General features: G+C 39.6%; 1 protein-coding gene across 1 annotated transcript in view; it reads left to right on the top strand.

Moving 5' to 3' along the window:
- aqr (aquarius intron-binding spliceosomal factor) overlaps window positions 1-11,178 on the top strand; it is a 62,492-nt gene that overhangs the window by 49,238 nt on the left and 2,076 nt on the right. Inside the window, exons 33-35 of the mRNA XM_022673071.2 lie at window positions 6,108-6,193; window positions 8,652-8,817; window positions 10,815-10,928. Of these exons, the coding sequence (XP_022528792.1) occupies window positions 6,108-6,193; window positions 8,652-8,817; window positions 10,815-10,928 (366 nt within the window). The remainder of the gene's footprint in view (window positions 1-6,107; window positions 6,194-8,651; window positions 8,818-10,814; window positions 10,929-11,178) is intronic.

Below are 11,178 nucleotides of genomic sequence, written 5' to 3' on the forward strand. Positions count from 1 at the left end.
GGGAGCATCAACTAAAAGCATTGTATTTCCGAATGCTAAAGTGCTAAATGTTAGTGCTAAAATGCTATAGTGATTATAATGCTGTAGACATATCTGCCAAATCTAAATATCTATCCTATGCTTATTGCTTTTCTTGCTTTGCTGATAAGATTCTATCATGCGTTCCTTAATTGTTTTCACTATTTTTTTATTTTAAGGTATATATATATATTTAGCATATCTTTCTAAATTTATATTAATTCTCTCCATCTAGAGCAACACATACACACACAACTGTAACACAACCACTGTGATAAGCATCAAATGAAGTGTGTGTGTGTTGTGGTTTGGTCTCTGGCTCTTATTAGGGCTGTCTGAGCAGGAGACGCAGGTTTATTCATCTGGGTGACGGGCAGAGAGAGAAACAGAAGCAGGGGGAAAGTGCTGAGCAGCAGAAAGGTCACTCAGGCCTGCACTGGGCCAGAGCGCTGCTGACAGTTTGTCAAAACTGCTAAAAGAAAACAAATGTCACTTCAGGAGCAGCCACTGTGCGCGTTCTAATTAGAGACAATAGGAAACCCTAACTAGCAAACATACTTTCACATAATACGCTAAACTATGTACAAGACTTTTTACTTACTTTACTAGTTACTAGACTGTGAGTAAACACTGAAGGAGGTGAGAGCAGCCAGAACACATGCTTTAGCAATAACTGTAGAAAACACAGACAGTCTGGTTCCATACTCTTCTGTTCTGTATAACAGTGTCTCAGGCTGCCTTCATTGAGCTCACAGCACAGAAACTAGTGTGTTTTGCTTTGCTGAATACTAGGGCTTTTGTATAAATTGTATTTTTATCTTTATCGCAATATAGATTTTCACTAGAAACGCGCAGATCATAATAGCTGCAATAATGCATTTAAATACAGCGAGCTCAAATCACACTGCCCGCATGTAGCAACAGAAGGAGCTGATAGGATAACTTACCAAGAGGTTTATTTGTCAAGTTGCACATTGATATAAAATTATTCAACAGTGTTTTTGTGTCACAATTTTTTCCATATTGTGCACCCCTAGTGTATATATAGTAAGTGTAATGTTTCAAAAGTAAAAATGCAATTTATGTTAGTTGTAATACAACTCAGCTGCTCCATGTAATGAACAGGGGGCACAATGCAGGTCTTGCAGTTGGTCTTTTCCAGCCAAAGTTATCAGTCATTTAATCTAAATGTAACTCTCACCTTTAGAATACCATTTTAAAAACTGGGCAAAACAAAAAATGTGGCAATATTAGCACAGGACAAATCCGAGACACTGGAGATAGAAAGACAGAATAAAAAGAGATGGGTGGAGCTACAATTTATAATACATTGTACAGTGGTTCTCAAACTCTGATACCAGTACCACGAAATATTAAGGAATGAAATCTATCTAACTACTGAAGTCTCAGTAGAAATACTGTATTAATCACAAACAATAATCAAACAACTTAACATAACTTACAGACTGCAAAGCAGGCAAGCTCCACACAACAGGTAAAGAACAATTGGCAAAAGATGTGACATGCAGGTGTGTGTGTGGTACATGTGTTCCTGTGAAACAGCTTGTAGGTTGTACTTGGATGTTTTAGTTTAGTTTGATGGTACATGGTGTAAAAAGCTTGGGAACAACTGGCATAAGCCACTGGCACTGTGCATCAGCCAGCAAAAAGGTGCTAGACTTGTTGTTCTGTTGCTATTGCGAGGCCTTGCACTTTCCATGCTTTTTACATAGCATTGTGCTTCAGAGGAAACAAGCAACACATTTACATATGCATGCTGGCCCTGTTAAGTGTGGCGAAATATGGAGATGAATTTCCGCTCTTTGCCTTTGGGAAGAATGTTTACTTTAAAATCTCCAAAGTGCCTGCCCCTTGTTCTCTCAGGCTCTTAACTTGGTTAAGAGGCCTTATGATGAAAGTAAAATCATGTTAATGTGAACTGGATTTGAAACGATAGCCGTCTTCCTCCCATGCGGGTGCGGGCTGTATTAGATTGACACTGATAGAAGTTGTAGTGAAAGCGATGTGGGTAATCAGTGTTGGGCTAGTTTGTATTCACGGTAAAGCCGGAGGAGGTGGCGAGGTTGAAGAGGTTGGACTTTAATGTGGCAGGGATCAGATCTGTCCTACCCTGTCTCCCTCTGGACTTCTCTCCCTTCCTCAGAAGTCTGCCATGCACAAACAGCCATCCCAGCAACACACACACACACACACACACACACAGGGCTACAGCTTGCAGTATGGCAGGTATGAAGGGCGGTCAGGGAATAGGGAATGAGATAAGAGAAAAGAGAGAGAGTCTCTTGCTGGATAAACAACACTCACTGACATGGCATCGTGTTCCACAGCACCACAGTACCCCCGTACCCTGGTACCCCAGAGTCTGCTAAAAATGGGACAATTAGCCATTCTGATTTGAGTATGCATGTCATAAATTGGGCAGGGAAAGGCAGACTGGAGCAGACGGTGATGCTCCCTGAGACATGCCAATAAATATTTCAATTCAGTGACCATCTGCTGAGAGGCAGCGCCTGCCCTAGTCCCAGTCCCAGACTGAAACTGGCCGGGGGTGCTAATGAGAAGGAGCTGCCTCTACAGTCAGGCAGTCTAACATTGACCTGCTGTCTGTCTGCTCCTCCTGGTGGAGCACCTTTGCTGCAGGTGTCGTGTAGGGCTATAGGGCTACATAATACTCCGACATGTCAAAAGTCATGGGATATTTCGTAAATTAATCACAAAGTCTTACTTGCGGGGACTGCGTGGGAATGCCCACACCTGTATTAATTGTGAGGTGTTACCTTGTAAGTGAGGTAGTCAAAACTTTAACAACGCTGCTCTAAGTATATTTGCGCTTGAATTCAGATTATTGTCTTGCTTTGTAACCCGAATGCACTTGAGCTTTAGATGACAGATCTTCAGATCACACTACCACCACCATGTTTGACAGTCCATATGATGATTAATTTGTGGTATAGAGTAAAGTTTTTGGGCATAAAAAGTTTGTAAATCTCTGTTTACAAGGGAGAGAAGAACTGCTACTGATGACTCACAGTTCCTGGGGAAAAAACACTAAGTTGCCCTTGTAATAATAGAAAAGGTGGTCCAGGAGGAAAGGGGTCAGCTATAATCTTGCCAGGACACTTTGTGACCTTGTTGTTATGCATGTGTGGAAGTATTGGCAGATTATCCTCAGTGATCCTCTCTGCTGTCCTGAATATACCCTGGAGTTTAGCTGGTTTTTGTGAGGTGGATGAGCCAAACCAGATGGTTATGGATGAGGTGAGGATGGATGTACTACTTAATTGCTGTGTAGAGCTGCATGATTGAGGCCTACCAGTCTTTGAGTTTCTTCAGCAAAAAAACGAATGCTGGCAGTATTTCAGATTAGCGAGGACTGATGTTTGCATTGATGTTTCCGCTGACCACCACACTCACATTTAGCCAAAAACGGGACTCGTCACTAAAGATGACCAGGGAGCTGCATTCCTCTCACTTATCACTCTGATTAATTTTGTAATGTATTAAGTAATGTTGTCATTTGCACCCCAGGCCCTTCACTCTTTCCCTAGTGCACCAACACTACCAGCTAATGTCATGAACCCTACACTGTTCTCCCTGGTACTGTAGATTTTGCATAAATTGCTTATCAAAATACAAAATGCTCAGAAGAACTCCCAACTGAAGCCTAAAAATAAAGCAATCTTCCATGCAGCACCAGCGGGTGTAGAAAGGGGGGCAAAGCATTTTGGATGAAATTGTGTGGCATATTTAGCCCGTCAGGGCTGGGCCTCCGGGGTACAGCATGGCTGTGTGAGCCAGACTCTAGCTCTGCTGGTTCAGGAGAGGGGTTCATACGAGGCTGCCTTCGTGGGAGGAGTTTGCATGTACTAAAATGGCCTCTGTAGACGGACAGATCTTAGCATTGGCCTCTTGTTTGTAAAACGTTTTTTCTGGTGATGAACTTGGTCTGTTCAGCAACAGGGAGCTGTAAATAGTAGGGATGGACTGAATATACCTCTTACAACCCGGCTGTTTTGAAAGCTAGCTTTGCTTACTTAAAGTCTGGCTCCCTTTATCTGTCAATTTCAAGTCCTGCTGAGGAATTTAAAGCACAAACACTGATGTTCTGTCGAGGTGTGCTTTCCATTGATAGGTGTCACTTAGCAATGCTGAGCATGTATAGATCCTAAATCTGAATAGTTTTTAAGTGTTTTTTGTGGAAATTCACTTTTGTTCATCGGGATTGTCCAATCTGAGCTAACTGTTATTTGATTAGAGTCTTACAAAAGTTTCATTTGCAAAAAAAAAAAAAAAGTCTTCTCCTATATGATGCTTATCCTATATACTGGTTTATTTAGGCAACTTGACCTAAAAATACACCCTATGGGATCCTGCTGTGTAAAGATAGCACAAATTGATGGAATGTTTTGTGCATAAAATTCTAAGCGCAGCAATATGCAGAAACACTGTATTGGGCTTTTTGTGTGTCTGCTGAAATAGTTTATTAAATATTTTTAAATGGTAGTTGTGTAACTTAAACAGGCTACAAAAAACATGGAAAAAAATAATTTTGCCTGATCGAACAGTGTTTTTATCTGAACTGGGTGGGTGGGAATAGTAACAGGTGAGATTTTTTTAAGGGTGTTGGCTGTTTGTCAGGGAGCACTTCAGCAGGTAATACAGCACCTCGTTTCTCTCTTTATCGGGCCCTGTGTAGAAGGAGGCAGTGCACTCTGTTAGCCTCACTGATTTTATCAGCCTGTAGAAGCTTATCTCTCTCTACGCACGAGTGTGCCACTGTCCTACTATCTGTGTGAATTCAGCTTCTTCAATACTGAGGCTATTAGATGCTATCAAAGTGTCTTTTATTTTATTAGTGGCGATGGACCAAAAGCCCAGCACAGTGAATTGTACTAAATAGGTGGCTTGTCATCTCGTTACATAAAAAGAAAGTGACAGTGTTGAATTTGTCATGTTAAGAGAAATTAGCATCATGCGCATTTATTAACTAGTGTTGCTGGAGTTTTTACTGTTTCTGTGAAATCTGCTGCTACTGCTTGGTTCTTTTTTTCTTTTATTTGAATGAACCATTATTGGAGAGTTACAACCCACACAATCATTCAAAAACAACATGTGGGTGAGCCTGACTGTAACCATAATAAGTTCCCAATGTTGTAATAAATATGTACAGTTAGTCACAACCCTGTACTATTTTATTAGGCAAGTTTTTTCAAATTATTTGGTTTTATCATAATTTTGTCACAGTTTTACTACAGCCTGGAAAAGATATCGTTCCTCCCTTAATGATTGTTTAATTATACACTTTAGAGAAAGAAATTGGCAAATCTCTTTTCATTTTTCTTTAAGCAACATGATTTTTAAATATTCCAAAAATGTTACAACTAGAGATCCATGGATGCTGCTTTTGTACACGATCATAATTACCAGTTTTCATTACCTTCATTTTAAATCTCTCTTTAAATAATGTATTTTAGTTTATTTATTTTCTTCCTACATGTTTGGCCTGCTGTGAATAAAACTGTTCTTTTTTGTATCTGCTAGGGAATCAAAACAGAAGTGTAAGTTGGTTTGGCTGCGTTTTAGGGGAAAGCATGTGCAGTGCAATGTCTCCCTCCCTTAGCATTGCAATGTTTTAAATCGGCTTGTTTTAAGACTTTCATTAAAAGAGGATCAGTTCACCTGCCTGGTCTGCAGGTTCTTTATGCATGCAAATTCCATCTCCTATCCGTTTCTCCTAACTTGACCAAAAATACTGTGCTTAACCAGCAGAGAGCTGATCATATAAAGTCAGGTAAGCTGCCAGGTAAATACTCGAATAAGCTTCATTTCTCGCCAGTGTGCTTTAGCATGATAACGACAACAAACAACCAGCAAAGCTGCAATCCCCAGCATTTATTTTGGGGGAGGAAAGCATACGGTCTTGAACATTTGAACTAAATCCTTCTTAAAGAGCGAAGGGGGTTGGGGGGGGGGGGGGGGAACATGCAGGCAAAAAGAAATAAAAAGAAATATCAGCCTGAGCCTGGGGGCGAGTGGCCTGTGTTTAACACTTGGATGTTCTCTTATAGGTGACAACAGTGGACAGGTTCCAGGGTCAGCAGAATGACTACATCATCCTCTCTCTGGTCCGCACCAAAGCCGTGGGACACTTGAGGTAAGCACTTTGCACCTTCATTTTATAAATGCAACCTCCTGAGTTTTAGTGCCGCAAAGCAATCCCCTCATTAACAAACATTATAACTTTTCTTATTGAACTGCATTCAGAGAGAGACTGAACAATCTCAGATCAAATGCAAGCCTTTATTTCAAAATGAAGTGTAATTTACACTAATCATTATATATTTTCACCCACCAAGGAATAAACCAACAGTCTTTAATGGGTGTTCTTTTTGCACATGCGTTTCAGTCAGAACTCATGCTATTGTTTTGGTAACATACTTTGTCTCTGGGAAGAGTTTGAGAGCATTGTATTAAACAATGATCATCCACATGCTGTTGCATCTCAAACTTACCCATGCTATGTGCTATTGGATACACTCCACCCCCCATTCAAAATCTGCAAAAACTTCTACACAAAGAATGTTTAAGCTGCGTAGGGTATATTATCAACTCCTTTATAAAATTCTGCATCTCAACAGCTAGCATGTTTTGTATGTGTAGATCAAACAATATTGTCCATATCATTCTAAAACGTCTAATCATTTATTGTTCCTGGTAATCTTCATTCTTTATAGCACTGCAAAATCTAAAACTTTCTTCTGGGTAGTTGATTATGATGAGTGTATACAAGTGGGATGACTTCTGTGAAACCCAAGCACATAACATTCTCTGGTGTTTTGTCAGAAAGAAGCTAATGCACTGTAATGTTACCACCTCATCATGGTGAAATATATTGAACAAAATAAGGTTTTACGATCAAAGCCCAGCCTCTGAATGCATTTTATTACAAGATTTAAAAGCTGCATTCCCAATCCCCTGCTCCCTGATGTGTGTATGTGCATAAGTTAATGCAAAGCATTCATTTCCAGTCAACTGTGCAAAACTAATGATTGTTATAGTAATACTCTGCATATTTAATAGGCAGCTTAAGACTGACATATTTTATTTTATATTTTTCACATTCACTGAGAGAATGATCACTGTGTTCTGGTGCATAGAAGCTTGTTTACTGTGAGTGCTAACAGAAGCTCAGCCCAGCAAGCTGAAAGTGCAGTCTGAAAATGGAGCTTTAGTCTAATGAATAAGTTATAGCTTTGTATCTGTGCTGTGCTCTGCTCGCTTAATGTCCTTAAAAGCACCTAGGCCTTGTTAAAAACTAGCAGCCTCTTCAGAATAGGCGTAGTGCTGAACTGATATCAGCAAAACCCTCATTTTACCTTTTGACTGTCAAATTCTTGCACATTTACTTGAACGGTGATGCTAAACAGCCTATTTCAAGCCACCCTTTAGTTCTGTTCTGCTCCAATCTGGTGGGCTGAGTATTGTGTTTGTTTTAGAAGCCGTATTCAATCATTTTCATAGTCATTTTCCAGTTCTGTTCCATGACTGCTGCATTTGTCAGGGCTGCTGAAGGAGGCATTATATTTCATGGGCACTTCCATGGTTTTGGTGAGGCTATTGGCATGTAAATCAGGGTAGTTGTTTCTCCTCGTATAGATGCTGCTCATTCTTCTCCCTCTGCTTCATTCATAACATGCTGACCTTTTCTCTACTAGCCTGTGAATGATTGGAAAAGCAGTGATTCATGCCCAAGTCTTTGGCAGCTGCATCCGCCCAGACGCTGAGAAATTGTACACTTGTGCGATAATGGTGGGGTTAGGTTTCACCATAGCAGTTATCTCCTACTGTGCCAGTAACCTGGGAAGATGCACACAACTGCAGGAGAAGCTAAATCCCCCTGCAGTAAACCATCTAGAGACGCACTCAAACACTCAAAAGCACACACTTTAACATCCAAGTCCAGTAAATAATGTAGAACGCATTGTGCCTAAGGCAATAGCTGCTTTTCCATTGACATTTTAGCATTTTTGCTGGACATGTTGCGGTTGGTGGAGAGCATGAATTTTATTACTGTTTTGTTGTGGGGTTTTTTCTTTTGTATGTAAGCTGCTGTATATACACTGACATGCCTTCTCTACTGTCCACTGTGGGTGATATTAACCCTCTATGACCTATTTTCAGTGTGCACTTGACACTGTGGGTCGAGGAATGTTAAATGTCAGAACTGCGGAAATTATATGTTCCATCCTTCTGGCTCCCACTATCAGACCTCACATAATTTACATTGACTTGTCATTAGCATGCTGGCCAGTTTTCATACTCACTCACGTTGTAAGGTGTTATCTTGTATGTGCAATACAGTGTATATGGCCGTGTAAGAGGCTGCACACAGCAAGGGTTAAAATTAGGGCTAATTTCAGCTGGAGGTGCTGCAGTATTATCAGGCCTGTTAAATGAAGCGAACTAACAGACCACACTTATCGATAGAAAGGGTCTAACATCCCCCAATCATGAGAAACTAACCCTCTTTAATTTCTCCACTGGAATTAAAGGATTTAACAGTGACCATCGTCTCTCTTTCTCTCTCTCTCTCTCTTTTCTTACGTGTTCAGAGATGTACGTCGTTTGGTGGTAGCGATGTCCAGAGCTCGACTTGGGCTGTACATCTTTGCTCGGGTCTCCTTGTTCCAGAACTGCTTTGAGCTGACCCCCGCCTTCAACCAGCTGACCGCACGACCCCTGCAACTGCACATTCGGCCTCACGAGTACTACACATCGGTGAGTTCTCTCTCACAGACATACAGTACCAGATTTTTGTTAGTTTTTGTGATTAAAAACTCACAGATATGCCAGAACAGATGAACCGATAACTTCCCACCTTTCTTATTTTCCATAATATATTTACATATTTGTATTATATTTGGCCTTTATCATTTATATTACTCTTTAGATGCATGAAGAGCATTATTAATATACAGAATCAGTCAAAATGTTGCACACCTCTCTCACCTTTTATTATTTTTTTTTACATTGTAAATTTAGTATTGAATACATTAAAGCTGTACTGGAGGATGTGGAATTATTTAGTAAACAAAAAGAGTTGAACCAGAATGTTTTATACTTTAGATTCTTCTAAGCAGCACATTTTTCATTGATGTCAGTTCTGCACACTCTTGGTATTTTAATCTTCATCGCTTCTTGAGGTGGAATAGTTTTCTCAGTATCTTGAAGGAGGTCCTGGAGGTGCTGAATGATATTTGGCTGCCTAATTACCCATATCTTAGCTAATTTGTGTTTACTACGTAATTCCATGTGTTCAATTCCCTTAAATGTGTTCATGTTTTAATCTAAATTTAGAAAATTAATTAAAGGAAGAAAAACATTAAATGAGAAGAGGTGTGTCTTAATTCCTGGCTGGTACTGTATATAAATATAGATTGCAATGGATTTTTTTGTATTATTATTGTGCAACCCTACACCCAGGGTCTCATATTAAAGGTGCCTGAGAAAATGAACATGCAAAGCTCCCCCGAAGCAAATAAGATTGTACTGATTTCTTAAATACCTTTTTTGTGCAACGTTATACTAAAAAGCAACGTGTCCACACTTTCATTTTGCACATGTATCGTAGAGATTAACCATGACAATGACAAGTTATTCTGTGGCACTTATCTAACAGGAGTTAATTGAGAGTTAATTAAGGGCAGCTAATTGTTGATTGTAGGCTAAAGAAGAATTAAATTGTCCTCACAGTGAACTCACTGAACTAAAAGGTCAGCCTTGTCATTCTTTGTTAAGCCTACCTATACATTCCTTCAGCCAGTATGAAGATATCTAATTAGGTGCTCTTAAAAGACAGTAAAATGTCAAAAGATGAAGCTTCCTGTTAAACAGCAGTCGGTTATAAGACAGTCACAGAATTCTGCTATAGAGTAGGACTGTATGACTCCTTGTTATCCACATCTCCCCAGCCTTTTTGCCCCCATTAGCCGAGCCTGCTGTACACATTTAACTGTCTTTTTTGCATTTGAAATCAATTTGAAATGATTTTTCTTTCCTGAAAGAAGGATTCATGTTTTATTGATTTAACCATAAATGCTTTTGAATGGCCTGCATTCTAAATGGATGCCATGGTGTTGGGTATATATTAAATAGATTAGTTTTTCAGTCATGGATATTGTCTGGAAAACTATTGAGCCACTGCTCAGTTTTTATAAAGCAAAATATCTACAAAGGGATTTCCTTTTTTTATTGCATATTAGTACTGAATTCACTTTCACACAGAAACATTGTATGTTTTTATCTGTTTTCTCTTAACGTCTGAATCATAACAAATGGACCAACAAAAATCCTTTTCACATTTGACTTCTATTGATTGACTTTTTTAAGGTGTTTTCCTTTTTGTTACTACAGCCATTGATATAATTCACCATGTATTGCTACAAAACTGCATACAGTTATGTCTCAGGCAGAAATATAATGTGTTGTGTGATTGACTGGGTCTTCCCCTTGTAAAAATACACACTCCATTGAGTGATGGACAGCTCTTTTTCTTTTCAGTGCTGTCCTTTGTTGGTGCATAGCCTCTATTTATGATGTATTACTCTGTTCCTGTCCTGCCGTGTAAATTCAATATCCAGTCTCTATCTAAAACAGTCATGTCCAGTAAATAGAGTAGGTAATGTTAGATTCCATGCATCACACTGAATGCTAGGAAACTTCTTTACAGAAGACAAATGTACTCTTTCCGTTCCTGTCGCTGTCTTTCCATACAGACTGAACCACGCTCAGCCCGGCCTGATCAAGTAATAAAGAACATGCCTGAGATGGCCAACCTGGTCTACAATACGTATATGCACATGCTGCAGAGCACCCAGCAGTACCGACAGGTAAGGAGCCCATTTTTATCTTCTCCTTTTCCTCCCTGTGAACCAAACCACTGTATTATTCATCTCTAAACCAGCCTCCTTTTTGGAAAAGAAACTTTGGACATTTTTTGATGGTTAAAGTTTAATAGGGATGGAAATAGGTCAGATGTAAGATAATTGTTTTTAACTCTGCACTTTGAAACTTACCAAGCCGAAAGTGTAACATTTGGATGAGGAATAAATTGCTGCTAATGAAGGTCTGCTGTGCTGT

This window comes from Astyanax mexicanus, chromosome 14, assembly GCF_023375975.1.
Source record: "Astyanax mexicanus isolate ESR-SI-001 chromosome 14, AstMex3_surface, whole genome shotgun sequence".
Lineage (NCBI taxonomy): Eukaryota > Metazoa > Chordata > Actinopteri > Characiformes > Acestrorhamphidae > Astyanax > Astyanax mexicanus.